This window comes from Podarcis erhardii (assembly GCF_964252035.2).
Source record: "Podarcis erhardii genome assembly, chromosome: 9".
Lineage (NCBI taxonomy): Eukaryota > Metazoa > Chordata > Lepidosauria > Squamata > Lacertidae > Podarcis > Podarcis erhardii.
Genome location: NC_138512.1, coordinates 70,056,068 through 70,072,707, shown reverse-complemented (window position 1 = coordinate 70,072,707; position 16,640 = coordinate 70,056,068). Strand labels below are relative to the sequence as shown.

Below are 16,640 nucleotides of genomic sequence, written 5' to 3'. Positions count from 1 at the left end.
GCCCCCTGCTTCCTGAAGGCGAGGAGATTTGCTTTCCAAATGCTGCAAAACAGCTTCGCGGACCTTCTTCCACCTGCGCGGCGGAGTCACCCTCACAGGTACCCCTTCCTGAAAAGGTCCTGCTCCTGCCCTGCTCGCTATTCCTCCCCATTATTTACTTCTGCTCCCTCTCCGGGCATATCCGGGCTAAATGCACATAAATATAAATATAAAGGTGGGCACGTGAAATGCACGCAGCTCAGTGTTGGTTGTTCTCGTTTAGTCGTGTCCGACTCTTCGTGTCCCCCTGGACCAGAGCACGCCAGGCACTCCTATCTTCCACTGCCTCCCGCAGTTTGGTCAGACTCATGTTAGTAGCTTCGAGAACACTGTCCAACCATCTCGTCCTCTGTCACCCCTTCTCCTTGTGCCCTCCATCTTTCCCAGCATCAGGGTCTTTTCCAGGGAGTCTTCTCTTCTCTTCTCATGAGGTGGCCAAAGTCTTGGAGCCTCAGCTTCACGATCTTCCAGTGAGCACTCAGGGCTGATTTCCTTCAGAATGGAGAGGTTTGATCTTCTTGCAGTCCATGGGACTCTCAAGAGTCTCCCTCCAGCACCAGAATTCAAAAGCATCAATTCTTTGGCGATCAGCCTTCTTTATGGTCCAGCTCTCACTTCCATACATCACTACTGGGAAAACCATGGCTTTAACTATACAGACCTTTGGTGTGATGCCCCTATTTTCATTGGAGAAATGCTGGAGGGTATGGAATAGGGTATGCATAGAGCCATAGAACTGTAGAATTGGAAGGGACCCCGAGAGTCATCTAGACCAACCCCCTGCAATGCAGGAATCCATGACAGGTGGCCACCCAACCTCTGCTTTAAAAAACCTCTAATGCCGAAGTTTAGTCATAGTTAAGAGTGGATTTCTGTCAGTCCTTGTTTGCGCTCGATCTGCTTCTGCACAGTGACAGCCCCAGCTCCTTCCTTCCTTTCCTTGCCGTCCGTTTTTTCCAACACTTCCTGATTCTCTGCTCCATGTCCCTGTTGCTGCTGCAACTCTGAGCTCCAAACAGCAGGGACAGCCCTCTAGTAATTCTCAAGCAGATCCTTCTCTTTCAGCAGCAGAGGGAGGGTGGGGTCCCACCCCTCCCCCTCTGCTCCCAAGCGATGAGACCCTCCTCTCTACCCCCCCCCCGGGGCTTCGCCTCCATCAATACTCCGTCTTTCCTGTTCTTTGCTTTGGTCTTATTTTACGATTTATATAATAATAATAAAATTATTATTATTATTATTATTATTATTATTATTAATATTTATACCCCACCCATCTGGCTGGGCTTCCCCATCCACTCTGGGCGGTTTCCAACAAAATATTAAAATACAGTAATGTATCAAACATTAAAAGCTTCCCTAAACAGGGCTGCCTTCAGATGTCTTCTAAAACTCTGGTGGTAGTTGTTTTTCTCTTTGACATCTGGTGGGAGGGTGTTCCACAGGGCAAATGCCACTACCGAGAAGACCCTCTGCCTGGTTCCCTGTAACTTGGCTTCTCGCAGTGAGGGAACCGCCAGAAGGCCCTCGGCACTGGATCTCAGTGTCCGGGCTGAACGATGGGGGAGGAGATGCTCCTTCAGGTATACAGGACCGAGACCATTGAGGGCTTTCAAGGTCAGCACCAACACTTTGAATTGTGCTTGGAAACGTACTGGGAGCCAATGTAGGTCTTTCAAGACCGGTGTTATGTGGTCTCGGCGGCTGCTCCCAGTCACCAGTCTAGCTGTTCTTTCCCTGCAGATTCTCCTCTCAGTGTATTGTGTGGCTTCGACCATTTGTGAGTGTATGCTAAAGGTGACTTAGGCGTGTGTCTCCTCATTTGTTTGTGTGCATGCACGCAGGCTGTGTGTTAGAACTCTGTGTCTGATTTCTTTTTCTATGTGTGCGCACAAAAGGTGTGAGTTTGGAATGCGTACCTCATTCTGTGTGCATGCATGCATGCCTGAAGGATGTGAGTAGAATTGTGCCTCTGATTTTTTGAGTTAAAAGTGTGAGTTAGGAGTGTGTTTGTGTGTGTTGGGAATGTGCCCTGTTCTGTCTCTCTGTGTTCAAGGTAATGCGTTAGAAATGTGTGTCTGATCGTGTTTATGGTTCTGCATGTCTGGTCCTGCCCGCTGTCAAAATACAGCCTCCGAGAGGTTTCCACTTAAGTAATCTGACCCTCAGGCAGACAGAGGTTTCCCAACCTGTTCTTGCACGTAACAGGTTGGGGGAAATGGCATCCCTGCCCAGGCAGCTCACAAGACGAGACCCGCTGTCAAATTGCATTATGTGCCTTCTACACCGTTCTCTCAGATTCCTAGTTTCCCTGCTTCTGGCTGTGTTTCCCAAGCAGCTTACAAAACAAGACAAGGAAGCTCCACTAATCAAAAGCCAGGCTTCTGCTTTAATTGTACAGTCATACCTCAGGTTATGACACAGGTGGCGCTGTGGGTTAAACCACAGAGCCTAGGACTTGCCGATCAGAAGGTCGGCGGTTCGAATCCCCGCGATGGGGTGAGCTCCCATTGCTCGGTCCCTGCTTCTGCCAAGCTAGCAGTTCAAAAGCACATCAAAGTGCAAATAGATAAATACGTACCGCTCGGTGGGAAGGTAAACAGCGTTTCCGTGCGCTGCTCTGGTTCGCCAGAAGCGGCTTAGTCATGCTGGAAGCTGTACGCCTGCTCCCTCGGTCAATAAAGCGAGATGAGCACCACAACCCCAGAGTTGGTCACGACTAGACCTAACGGTCAGGGGTACCTTTACCTTTACCTCGGGTTACAGACGCTTCGGGCTGCACGTTTTTGGGTTGTGCACTGCGCCGAACCCAGTAGTACCGGAACAGGTTACTTCTGGGTTTTGGCGCTTTGCATATGCACAGAAGAGCTGAATCACAACCTGCACATGCGCAGGCATGACGCTGCGGGTTGCGAATGTGTCTCCCGTACCGATCACGTTCACAACCCGAGTGTCCACTGTACAGGCAACTCCCCACTTGCACACGATGTACTTCTGTGCAACTGCGTACACATGCAGCACAGGGAACCCAGAAAGGGAAGTGGACTCTCTGCAGAGCCCAAAGGGCCTCCTTGTGAGGCCTCTCCCAGATGCTCCCCACTTCTAGGTTCCACTTCTGGGTTTCCAGCACTGTGGGGTGCTCAGTCACACACAAGCAGATCATGTTCTAGTGGGGAGCTGCTTGTATTATTATTCTTTTAAATTTGCTTTTCACCCTTCCTTAAAAACTGTGATGTTGGTCAGCCTGGAGAAATCTGCTTTGTGGCCCAATTTTGAACCCTTGCCAATGTTTGCAAATATGTTTTGGGTAGTTTTTAATTGCTTTTAATAGGCTTTCCACCTTATTTTAAATTGTATCGTTTTGACATTTTGATGTGTGCCACTCTGGGCTACTTTGTTTTTTTTTTTAAATAATCTTCATTAATTTAAACTACATACATATACAAAGAATTGACAATCTCATACTACAAAAAAGAAAATTAAAGAAAAAAGAATTAAGAAAAAAGAAAAGAAGAAAATACAGAAAAAAGAAAGAAGAAAAAGCAGATTTACATGCATAAAAACTTAATCTTCCTAATACTTAAATAAACACTTAAATAAAAAAGACTTCTGACAAAACGAGTCTTCCAATCGTTCTCATTGTACTGTTTATACTGTCGCTGTTTTCTTCGCACATTTTTATTTTCTTTAATATTGTTCCCATCTACTCCACAAACGGTATTTGTTGTGTTTACAAGTATCACTCAAGTTTTGCTAATATGGTGCGGTTGGTACAATATGATCATATATAAACTGGACTACTTTGGGTGGGATGCAAATTGAATACCGTATTTTTCGCTCTATAGGACGCACTTTTTCTTCAAAAATGAAGGGGAAATGTGTGTGCATCCTATGGAGCGAAGACGCCCTAGCCCCATGACCCTCTCCCGGCTGGAGAGGTAACGTGCGGCTATGGCAGGAGCCTCTATAGCCGCGCGTCACCTCTCCAGCCGGGAGAGCGCGCGGCTAAAGAAGCCATAGCCCCGCGATCCTCTCCCAGCTGGAGAAGTGACGCATGAATATGGCAGCAGCCTCTCCGCTGCTCCCTGACCTGCTCTTTGTGGTTGGTGGTGGGCTTCCCCCCGCCAGCCCCAAAGAGCAGGTCGAAAGGAACCTGAAGCCTGAAGAGCGAGAGGGGTCGGTGCGCACCGACCCCTCTCACTCTCCAGGCTTCCAAGGTAGCCGCCTGAACGCGCCTTAAACGGCACCTTGTTTTAGAGCGGGAAAACAAGAGGGGGAAAATTATCCCACTCTCTGCGCAGCGCTTCCTGCCGCTTTGCTGAAGGGGCGTTGGGCAGAGAGTGGAAGAATTTTTTTCCCTTGTTCTCCCCCCTCTAAAACAAGGTGCGTCCTATTGTCCGGTGCGTCCTATGGTGCGAAAAATATGGTAAACAAAGAAGCATGGCCGGTAGGCCAAAGGGTTCCTCAAGCACTGGGTAAAATAGCTAGGCCCTTGCAAAATGCTAATACCAACTGACCTTTCTCTGCCTCTTACTGTCTCTTAAACAGGGTTGTTTGCTACTTATGCAGAGCTCTTTTGATTTGATTTGCATCTGAAGAAGTCGACAGCAAGGCGGGAGTGGCCGTGAAGGATGGGATCTGCTTCTTGTTTTAACGCCCCCTCTCAAAGAGACCCAAATATGGCGCCACATCAGACATTCAGGAAACGAATCCTTTCTGGATTCCTCAGGAAAGAACTCCTATTCAGTGCTGCTTTCGCCATCAGGCTCGCTCTTGTTTTCTACGGAGTTTATCAGGACAGGACGATGCTGGTGAAATATACGGACATCGACTATCAGGTCTTCACCGACGGCGCCAAGTACGTCACGGAAGGGAAATCTCCCTACCTGAGAGCCACTTACCGTTACACCCCACTGCTGGCCTGGATCTTGACCCCAAACGTTCACTTGACTGATCTGTACGGAAAGATCCTTTTCGTTGCTGGGGATATGGTTGCCGCTTACCTCATCTACGAGATCCTGTTGCTCAGAGGCCTGGGAGACAGGGAGGCTTGTGGCTGCTGTGCCTTCTGGCTCCTCAATCCCTTGCCGATGACCGTGTCCAGCCGGGGGAATGCCGAATCTCTTATCGCAAGCCTGGTCCTTGGCACCATGTACTACGTGGAGAAGAGGCGCTTGGTGACGGCGGCCGTTCTTTACGGCCTCTCCGTGCATATGAAGATTTACCCGGCAACCTATGCGTTGCCGTTAGCCCTACATCTGCAAAGCTGCGGGAACCCCGAGCGAAGAGAAGCAGACGTTTCGAAGCGGAAGCTCTCGCTCGCCGGCGACTTTCTGCGGCCTCTCTTAAGGCTGTTGACCAGCCGCGACGTCCTGGTTTTCGGGACGGTGGCCAGTTCCACGTTTGCAGCCCTGGGCCTCGCGTTTTACCTCCGTTACGGCTGGGAGTTTCTGGAGCACACCTACCTCTACCACCTGACGCGCAGAGACATCCGTCATAACTTCTCGCCTTACTTTTACATGCTGTACCTGACGGCGGAAAGCGAGTGGAGTTTTCCCCTCGGACTTGCGGCCTTCCTCCCGCAGCTTCTCCTCCTGCTGGTCATATCCTTGGCTTATTACCAGGACCTTGTCTTCTGCTGCTTCCTGCACACTGCGGTGTTTGTGAGCTTCAACAAAGTGTGCACATCCCAGTATTTCCTCTGGTACCTTTGCCTCCTTCCACCTGTGCTGCCTCGCTTGAGGATGTCTTGGTTACGGGCTGCCACGCTTCTCCTGCTGTGGCTTCTTGGACAGGGTCTGTGGCTGGCGCCAGCCTATTTTCTGGAGTTCAAAGGGCAAAACACTTTCTTGCTCATCTGGCTAGCAGGCTTGCTCTTCCTCCTTATCAACTGCACGATCCTCGTTCAGATTATTTCTCACTATTGTACGGCGCAGGTGACCAGGAAAGTGAAGCAGCGGTGACTGCAGGTGTTTCTCTGAGAGGAGTTATTCATTGAGCAAGACTGGGTTAACAGCAGACATTTTTTAAAAAGTTTGGGGATTTCTTTTTCGGATCGTTTTTGCACCGTTTTGGAAACTCTCGCCCTTCGTTTTGAGAAAGGTGAAGGCTTTTTTTTTGAGGTCTGCTTCTTCTGAAACATGACTACTGATGTGTATTCATTTGTTACGTAACTGGTTCCCATTTCTTTCTTTCTTTCTTTTTTAAATAAATGAATTTTATTAGTATTTTACACACAACAACAACACGAAAGATATCAAAAGATAACAATACACAACACTCAAAAATCAACATTCGAAAACTAAAAAAGACAAAAAACCCCAAACAAATCCATATCTTACAAGTTAATATTATAAACACTAAAACAACAACAACAAGACATTGACTTCCACCAATCCCACAGCACCTCCTTTATCTCTCATTCTGTCTTCCTGTTTTCCTGTTTTCTTTATCCTCTCTAGCCTAACATCTAGATATGAATCCTTCTTTCATATCCTTTCACTTCACAAGGTTATTCCTGACTCAGCCATATTTCTGCCCTCGAACCTTGGCTTTTGAGGTATTCATTTAGGCACTCCCATTCTTTTTTTACTTCACTTTTTGGTTTTTGTCTTATTATATCTGTCAATTTGGCTAATTCTAAGTATTCTGAGAGCTTACATAGCCACTCTCCCCTAGTGGGTAACTGATTCCCTTTCCATACTTAGCCACCGGGATTCTTGCTTCAGACATTGCGTATAAGAAAAAATTAGTTTTGTCTTTTGGAATATCGCCATTTAAAATTCCTAAAAGGAATGCCTCTGGCCTTTTACTATATGATATTCTTAATATTTTCTTTATTTCTTCGTGGATCATGCGCCAAAATTTCCCAATTTCGGGGCACGTCCACCACATGGTGGTAGGTTCCTTTTTGTGTCTTACATCTCCAGCACTTATTATTATATGTTTTATTCATTTTTGAATAAAATAAATAAAACTGGTTCCCATTTCTACTGCATTGCACTGTTCAGATAGTTTAACGGCACTTGATGTCAGGAGCTGGAGTCTGGAGTAGGTCGGCAATAAAAAACCCACAGGTGTGAGTGAAGTTCACTCTTTATTCAAAGAAACAAAAACAGCTCAGGCCTAGTGATCCCAGCAACTCTTCTCTGTAGGTCTGGCCCCAATGAGGCAGTTGCAAGGACTGGAGGTCCTTGCCTTCCCACCACTCTCTAAGACTCCTCCTCTCCCTGGTTATTCCACAGCAACAGCAAGCTGAGGCTCTGTCTAGTCTCTCTTTGCTCTGCCCTCTTCATTCCTCTATGGGAGACCAGGGAGGAGAGGAGCTGGTCGCAGCAGGAAAGGAAGACTCCCTGGTTTCTTCAGCAGCCTGCCTCATCTCCGTCTCCTGGTCCCCCGCCTCTCCAGCCTCTGATTCTGGACTGCTCTCTTCCACAGCCTCTTCCAGCTCACTAAAGCCTGTTGCCTCTCCAGCTTTCGACACCATCTCCTCCCAGTCTGCCCCTTCTTCTCCCTCTGACCACTCATCGTGGTCTCACCACCAGTCCCCTGGCTCAGAGCCTTCTTCCCTAGCTGGTGCCTCCCACCATTCCTCTGTGTCCAGCACAGGTGTAATATGTGCAAGTCCAGGTATAATATTATATTATATTTGCCCCAAAGTGCCGACTGGACTCTCCACATATGAACCAGCCGTTCTTTGTGTTTCCCACTTGTGGGAAAATGTAGGGGTCTTGGTCAGGCAAGAAGGGTCTTGTCAGTGTTGGCCCCCTTGCCTGTGTTCTTTCTAGGAAGACACCTAGCACCATCTCTGGCAGCTTTTAGGTACCGGGCTAAGCTTTTTCCTGTTTATCCAGGTCTTTTGTTAATTAATAATACTGCCTCCTGTGGTGGTGCTTATCTTTTAGATGGGTGGTTAGGACTAGATCCTTATTTTACTGTGCATCTGCATATATTGTATTGCTGGCACTTCAATTTTTCTCTCCTCTTAATTCCCCCCCCCCCCATATACTGCATTTCATTTGTTTGTCAAGTCACTTTGAAACTGTAAAAAGCCACCGATAAATGAGATTAATAATAATAATAATAATAATAATAATAATAATAGATGTTTATTCACATTTCCACCACATTCTTGACCTACTGCTCTGTAAAGTGGCCAGCCATGTAGCTGGCAAGTACAAAGGTTTTGATGTTGCTGTTGCAAGTGTTTAACCTCTGCCTGGTTGCATTGCTAAGTACGCCCGAGAAACCCCTGTAGGTCAAAGAGCCTTCTGGGTCAATGGAGTAAATTCTCTGGAAAATTAAACTAAAGTAATTTCAGGGAGTTTCCAAGCGATTGTTTCAAGTTTCTTCATTCTCTCTCTTCTGTAGAAGTTGTTGAGTTTCCTGCATCCCACAATAGCAGCCGTTGCTGCAATAACATAATTGCTCCGGAAAGCAAATCTTTATGAGCTGAAGCTATTCTTGTGATGGTTGATTTTGAAATTGATTCCATTTGTTAGTTTGTTTGTTTTGTTTCTTGTAATGTATTCCTTTGTTTCTTTTTTTTATAAGCCCCTTTTAGCTTTTTTTTTTTTTTTTTTGCGTGTTGAAAAGCGGCATACCAAGAAAATTATGAATGAACACATATGTATTTAGGACCAATTTTGTTTTTATGATTGTAAATTGCTTTGCATATTTTCTAATATTCTGTTTTAATGCTGTAACCCACCCTGGGACCTCCCCTTCGTACCAGGTTAGGGAACTGCCCCTGCTGTCCCTCACTGTACAGGAAAACACTGCCGGACATTTTCCATTTGATTTAATTTTGATTTATTATATTTCTATGCCGTTTTTCATCCAAATGAACCCCAAAGTGGCTTGCAAACAATAAACAACAGTAACACAGTAGCACATAATGGAAAATCACAAATACAGCCTAAATCATATAGAATGATTAACAAATTGTCGTGGAAACAATTCCAATCTATAAAACACTGTTAACGAAGCAACAAGAAGAAGCTAAAGCAAATGTCACATTATCCGATTAACAATTCGATACAGCATTTATAATCTATAAAACAACATTAGCAGCATTAAGAAAACAGAAGATAAACTAAGCACTATTAAGCTCATAAACAAACCCTCCACAAGCCATGTACTGTTGCCTGGTTGCATTATTGAAGTTTTCAGTGGATAAATCAATTTATCATTAAGGACGCGGGTGGCACTGTGGGTTAAAGTTCGGCGGTTCGAATCCCCACAACGGGGTGAGCTCCCGTTGCTCGGTCCCTGCTCCTGCCAACCCAGCAGTTCGAAAGCACGTCAAAGTGCAAGTAGATAAATAAGTACCGCTCCGGCGGGAAGGTAAACGGCATTTCCACTGTTCTGGTTCGCCAGAAGCGGCTTAGTCATGCTGGCCTCATGACCCAGAAGTTATACGCCGGCTCCCTCGGCCAATAACGTGAGATGTGCGCCGCAACCCCAGAGTCGGTCACGACTGGACCTAATGATCAGGGGTCCCTTTTAGTATTGTGTTTAGTTCTAATATCTGGGAATGCTGAACTCCCTGCTCTTACCAATTTTATAAAAAGTGTTTTGGCTGCTCTGCCCCTTTGGCTGTCTTCCCCTTCACCAAAACAGAAATCTAACAGAAGTTTCAAGGCACAGTTCCTCTCTTTCACCACTGGGTGTCAGTGTCAGGCTACTGTCTTTGGCTAGGAGCTTCCTTGCTTTGTGGGAGAAGCGCTGCCTCTTTTGGCCAAATTTCCCCGGGGAAATTCTCCAGGTTTGTTATTGTTGTTTTGTGGGTAAAGGTAAAGGTAAAGGGACCCCTGACCATTAGGTCCAGTCGTGACCGACTCTGGGGTTGCGGTGCTCATCTCGCTTTATTGGCCGAGGGAGCCGGCATTTGTCCGCAGACAGCTTCTGGGTCATGTGGCCAGCATGACGAAGCCGCTTCTGGCGAACCAGAGCAGTGCATGGAAACACCGTTTACCTTCCCACCAGAGCAGTACCTATTTATCTACTTGCACTTTGATATGCTTTCGAACTGCTAGGTTGGCAGGAGCAGGGACCGAGTAACAGGAGCTCATCCCGTCACGGGGATTCGAACCGCCGACCTTCTGATTGGCAAGTCCTAGGCTCTGTGGTTTAACCCACAGCGCCACCCGCGTCCCAAAGCACCTGTTTTGTGTGTAGCTGGACATAATTGTGGAGTTGGGGAAAATGCATGCCTTTGGAAAGCTGATGATCTGCAGCTGAAAAAAAGGGCATGTTAAGGCTATCTTGTTTATTAAGCCCTTTAATGTCAAGCAATTTCAGGGACAACATGTGCACCAATTATATGAGGGTAGAATGAACTCAGTTCCATACTTAAAAGACCCAAGCCATATTAAAACACCACCTTCTTTTTGGCCAGTACAGTGGTACCTTGGTTCTCAAACTTAATCCGTTCCGAAAGTCCGTTCCAAAACCAAAGCGTTCCAAAACCAAGGCGTGCTTTCTCATAGAAAGTAATGCAAAACGGATTAATCCATTCCTGACTTTTAAAAACAATCCCTAAAACAGCAATTTAACATGGATTTTACCATCTAACGAGACCATTGATTAATAAAATGAAAGCAACAATCAGTGTGCTGTACTATAAAGTAAATAAGACAGTATTGTAGATGATAAAAATAAAAAATTATTTTTTTCCTTATCTGCACTGATGATAGTCATTGTTTGGATGGGGGGCTTTTATCCATTTCCGCAGTCAATCAACCAATCAGTAGCTGAACTGGGTTCCACACAGTCACAAAAACAAATTAACCGAAAAAGCCTCAAAAACAAAAATGCAAAATAAATAGCAAAAACAAAAGCGCCAAACTTAATCCGTTCCAGAAGTCCATTTGACTTCCTAAATCTTCAAAAACCAAGGCACAGCTTCTGATTGGTGCAGGCGCCCCGGAAACAATAGCCAACAGCCACATCGGACGTTCAGCTTCCGAAAAAACATTCGAAAACCAAAACACTTACTTCCGGGCTTTTGGTGTTTGGGAACCATGGTGTTTGAGAATCAAGGTACCACTGTATTACTCTGTGATTTTAACAGCTCAGATTGAGTATCAGGTGGTACATCTTCCACTTTGAAACTGAAAAGCTTCTCAAAGAGGTCTAATTTGCATTCGTAAGGTCTTTAAAACAGCCACTAAACATCTCTGGTATGTTTGGACCCTTAATGCATATTGCAGAGGGTTTGGTTCCCCCCCCCCCGCTCATCAGGTGTAAGTGTGTCTGGAAAAGCTTTAACCACCCCATAAGAATTCATACAGTATCTATTGCGGCATTCACAGTGCATGTGATTCCTGCCCCGCTTTGAGGCTTCACATAGAGATCTGAAAAATGACCAGTGGTATCAACAAGGAAAATAAGGTAAAGGTAAAGGGACACTGGTGGCACTGTGGGTTAAACCACAGAGCCTAGGACTTGCCGATCAGAAGGTCAGCGGTTCGAATCCCCGCGACAGGGTGAGCTCCCATTGCTCGGTCCCTGCTCCTGCCAACCTAGCAGTTCGAAAGCACGTCAAAGTGCAAGTAGATAAATAGGTACCGCTCCGGCGGGAAGGTAAACGGCGTTTCCATGCGCTGCTCTGGTTCGCCAGAAGCGGCTTAATCATGCTGGCCACATGACCCGGAAGCTGTATGCCGGCTCCCTCGGCCAATAAAGCGAGATGAGTGCTGCAACCCCAGAGTCAGTCACAACTGGACCTAATGGTCAGGGGTCCCTTTACCTTTACCTTTACCTTTACCTTTACCTTTACCTTTACCTTTACCTTTACCTTTACCTTTAAGGGGCCCCTGGACAGTTAAGTCCAGTCAAAGGTGACTGTGGGGTTGCGGCACTCATCTCGCTTTCAGGCCAAGGGAGCCGGCGTTTGTCCACAGACATCTTTCCAAGTCATGTGGCCAGCAGGACTAAACCGCTTCTGGCGCAACGGGACACCATGATGGAATCCAGAGCGCACAGAAATGCCGTTTACCTTCCCACCACAGTGGTACCTATTTATCTACTTGCACTGGCGTGCTTTTGAACTGCTAGGTTGGCAGGAGCTGGGACAGAGCAACAGAAGCTCACTCTGTCATGGGGATTCGAACTGCTGACCTTCTGATCGGCAAGCCCAAGAGGCTCAGTGGTTTAGACCACAGCGCCACCCACGTCCCAACAAGGAAAGTACGGTCATTGAGCCACTGGGGAACACTTACATTAGGTAAAGTCTTCCGTTTGGTCTCCAGGAAGTTTAACCTCCTCCCTTCCTGCATAGAAGCACTTCTTCAATGTATCTTCCCTACTTAGTCAGCACACTTCATAGCAGTAAACGAAATCTCCAGATGCTGCTTCAATGTTTTTAATGAAGCTCTTTGAACTGGTGACCGTGCAGAGCTCTGCCATTAATGAAGTACAGTGGTGCCTCGCAAGACGAAATTAATCCGTTCCGCGATTCTCTTCGTCTAGCGGTTTTTTCGTCTTGCGAAGCAAGCCCATTGATGGCTTAGCGGATTAGCGCTATTAGCGGTCTAGCGGCTTTTAGCGATCAGCTGAGAGGCGGCTTATCAGCGGAACAGCTGATAAGCGGCTTAGCGGCTTAGGAAAGGGGGGGGAGCGAAAAAACCCCGCGGGAACTTGCAAGATTTTTTCGTCTTGCGAAGCAACCCCATAGAGAAATTCGTTTAGCGAAGCGCCTCCAAAACGGAAAACCCTTTCGTCTAGCGGGTTTTCCGTCTTGCGAGGCGTTCGTCTTGCGGGGCACCACTGTACAGTGGTACCTCAGGTTACAGATGCTTCAGGTTACATACGCTTCAGGTTACAGACTCCGCTAACCCAGAAATAGTACCTCGGGTTAAGAACTTTGCTTCAGGATGAGAACAGAAATCGGGCTCCAGCAGCGCAGCGGCAGCAGGAGGCCCCATTAGCTAAAGTGGTGTTTCAGATTAAGAGCAGTTTCAGGTTAAGAATGGACCTCCGGAACAAATTAAGTACTTAACCCGAGGTACCACTGTATATGAATGAAACAACAGTAGAAACAGTGCTTTTTCAGACCAAGAGAGTATTGCAGATACTGCACAGTTTGAGGCAACTGGATACATAAAAACTAACTCCTTTTGTAATGAAACATAGCCCAGGCCCCTCAGTTTGATTCAAAGCTTTACTTTCTATTTCAGTGCGAATTAAACAATTATAAAGAGAGATGGATGCGTAGGGGATCTGAAGGTTGGGCTCTGATTCCGGGTGTGTTCATTTTCACTCCTGGCAAGCTGGGAAATAAAATATATGGGGGGGGGAGCCCCCTCCAACACTGTGCAACTAAATAATATCCAATTATAACCACAAAAATGTAAAAACAAATACCTTAAGGCATAAAGAGTAGACAGGCAGAACTCTTGCATAGGAGTGGCTGGGGAAACCCAGCCAGATGGGCGGGGTATAAATAATATATTATTATTATTATTATTATTATTATTATTATTATTATTATTACCATCAATGGTTGTTATCAGTGGTGTTTCAAAGTCAGTCTCAAGTTCTTACATATACATATGCCAAGGTAAACCATGCCTCTTAGCCCAATATTGAAAAACACATCACCATATAACGGGGAGGTTACTACTTTAAAACAGCTGCTGCAGCCGTAAGAAGGAAAAGTGCTAAGAATACTGTATTTTTCTGTGTATAAGACTAGGTTTTTTTCCTTTAAAAAAAAATGTCAAAAATTAGGGGGAGTCTTATACACGGGGCCATCTCCCCCCATTTTCTTAAATCTGAGCCCCCCCCCAAATAGGGGGCATCTTATACATGGGGGTGTCTTATAGATGGTACATAATTCCAAATCTGAACTGCCCTGTAGGCCACCAAAACCTCAAATCCATTAATGCAGGCTTCCTCAAAGTCGGCTCTCCAGATGTTTTGGGCCTACAACTCCCATGATCCCTAGCTAGCAGGACCAGTGGTAAGGGATAATGGGAATTGTAGTCTCAAAACATCTGGAGGGCCGAAATTGAGGAAGCCTGCAGCTGCATGAAAGCTGGCAGAGAGCCTTCAGTACTGAGGAGGCTTCCCCACGCGTTTCAGAAACGTTGCCTAAGCGAATAAGATAAAAAGAGAGGAATCACAGGACACCCTAAGAATTCCCAGCAGATGGTTGGAGTTTTTGGAGCTAGCCAACCTGACTGGGAGAATCTGCGATCAGAAGGAAGAGGAATACCAAGAAGACTGGAAGAAATTTAAAGATTATCTAGCTAAATATAGTAATATAAGATAATTAGAAGATACTTGAAAGTATCTGATAGGCCTAGGAGTGGAATAAGAATGTTGTATAGTAATATGGATTTAAGTCAAAAAAGGAAAGAGATGAAGATAGTTAGTTGAAGGAGTTAATTGTATTAGAAAGAGGATTTTGGAGAACTGCTACAAAGGAGATACAGTGGTACCTCGGGTTAAGTACTTAATTTGTTCCAGAGGTCCATTCTTAACCTGAAACTGTTCTTAACCAGAAGCACCACTTCAGCTAATGGGGCCTCCTGCTGCCGCCGCGTCGCCGGAGCCCGATTTCTGTTCTTATCCTGAAGCAAAGTTCTTAACCTGAAGCACTATTTCTGGGTTAGCGGAGTCTGTAACCTGAAGCGTATGTAACCTGAAGTGTATGTAACCTGAGATACCACTGTACAATGAAATTCAGTTGAGGGGGAATCGAGGAAGTCAGACTACAATGAAAGTTAACTTGGATTTCGGAAAGTAACAACTGTTTTTACTCTTTTTTCTTTCTTTTAGTATTGTAAGATTTTTTAAATGTTTTTCATATGTTAAATTTGTTATAAATGTGGAAAAGCAATAAAAAAAAATGTTAAAAACAAAAATTCCCAGCAGATGACTGTACTTGGGCAAACCTATAAAAATAAATACTTTGGGTTGTGCATGTGCAATATTCTCCCTCTTCTGGCACAAGGGCTCTGGCAATAGCAGAGAGCTGTTTCTCAAGGCGGCACAGCACGGAGATCCTAAACCAAGGTGCTGTAGCGGAAGCTACTTGTGCAACGGGATGGTGCTAGCGGAACTAATATTACAAAACATCCAATTCAGTGGAACAGTTTTGCTTACATTTATTCAGCATCTTCAAGCAACATTCAGGAAAGTAGAATGTTCATCACATGCTCGTTCGTATTAGGGTTCTTTATTCATAAGCAAAATGGGAAGTAAAAGCAGTTGTGAAAAAAATGGAGTGTGTGCAGAGGAGGGCAACCAAGATGATGATGCCTTCGGCACAGCCAAAATCACCTGTCTCTTTCCTTCCTTTTCCTTCCTCACTGCAAAATCCTTAAGCCCTGAACGGCCTCGGTCCAGTATATCTGAAGGAGCGTCTCCACCCCTATCTTTCTAGCGCCGAGGGCTTTCTGGCGGTTCCCTCACTGCAAGAAGCCAAGTTACAGGGAACCAGGCAGAGGGCCTTCTCGGTAGTGGCACCCGCCCTGTGGAACGCCCTCCCACCAGATGTCAAAGAGAAGAACAACTACCAGACTTTTAGAAGACATCTGAGGGCAGGCCTGTTTAGGGAAGCTTTTAATGTTTAATAGGTTATTTTAGTGTTTTGTTGGAAGCCGCCCAGAGTGGCTGGGGGGACCCAGCCAGATGGGCGGGGTATAAATAATAAATTATTATTATTATTATTATTATTATTATTATTATTATTATTATTATTATTTATCATCATCATCAATCTTTATTACTGTCCAGAGACCCAACAAATCTTTACAAAGCAATACACAATTCAGACAGCCTACCTCCAGGTTAAACAAGCATTTTGTTCAGAATATAGGGATCGTTGGTTCTTGCAACCACCGATAAAAACTTTCCCACTGCTAATGTTCTAGCATTTGTCCAGTCTTCCAATAGGAACCTGTCATAGTGAGCCTCTGATTTTCCCGGGAATGGTACCAGCAGGGGTAATATCAGTTCAGCCCTAGCTTGCTCATATTTTTTGCACAGTGCAGCAAAATATGTTTTATGGAATCGATGTCGTGAGCACACGAGCCAAGTCTGTCCTGGTAGGGAACTCCTCTTAACCTGCCATCCAAGACTGCAGAAGGAGTGTTATTATTATTATTATTATTATTATTATTATTATCTTCACCTAGGGATGGGTGAATTTGTCAGTCTCAGTTTCTCAGTGTTTCCAAATCTTCTGTTGTTCTCCATATTTCCACATCAGTCTGCAGTTTTTTCTTTAGAAGGCTTCACGAAAGCTCATCAGCATTTCTGGGCACACTTCTCCAAATGCACAAATTCGTGCCTGACATTTTGCCTTAATATACGCATGTTTGCAAAACAAGCTCCCCCAGTGTAATGCATTTTGCATGTATCGTTATAGGGTTTTTTTGGGGGAGGGGGAGGGCCCCCTAAACCTTAGAAATAAATGGTAGGACTTATTTGTGAAGGGAGAAATACCAGCTGCAGAGGAATTCCTGAGCCAGCCTATGCAAAATGACCTGGCCAAGCTAGGGCCGTTAAGAGAACTGTCCTCACCCCTTGCCCTGAGGTGTGAACAGAGACTGGGGTTTGGAAGGCTGTCAGGGTAACTGGGTGTGAGGTGA

The 16,640-nt window shown here is 45.6% G+C and overlaps 1 protein-coding gene across 1 annotated transcript; it reads left to right on the top strand.

Moving 5' to 3' along the window:
• Window positions 1-5,999, top strand: PIGM (phosphatidylinositol glycan anchor biosynthesis class M; the record flags this gene model as incomplete). The annotated part of the gene is made up of 2 exons (XM_081877034.1): window positions 1-98; window positions 4,585-5,999. Exon 2 carries the CDS (start codon window positions 4,668-4,670, stop codon window positions 5,997-5,999), a length of 1,332 nt encoding a protein of 443 aa, XP_081733160.1. The 5' UTR covers window positions 1-98; window positions 4,585-4,667.
• Window positions 6,000-16,640: the final 10,641 nt, after the last annotated feature.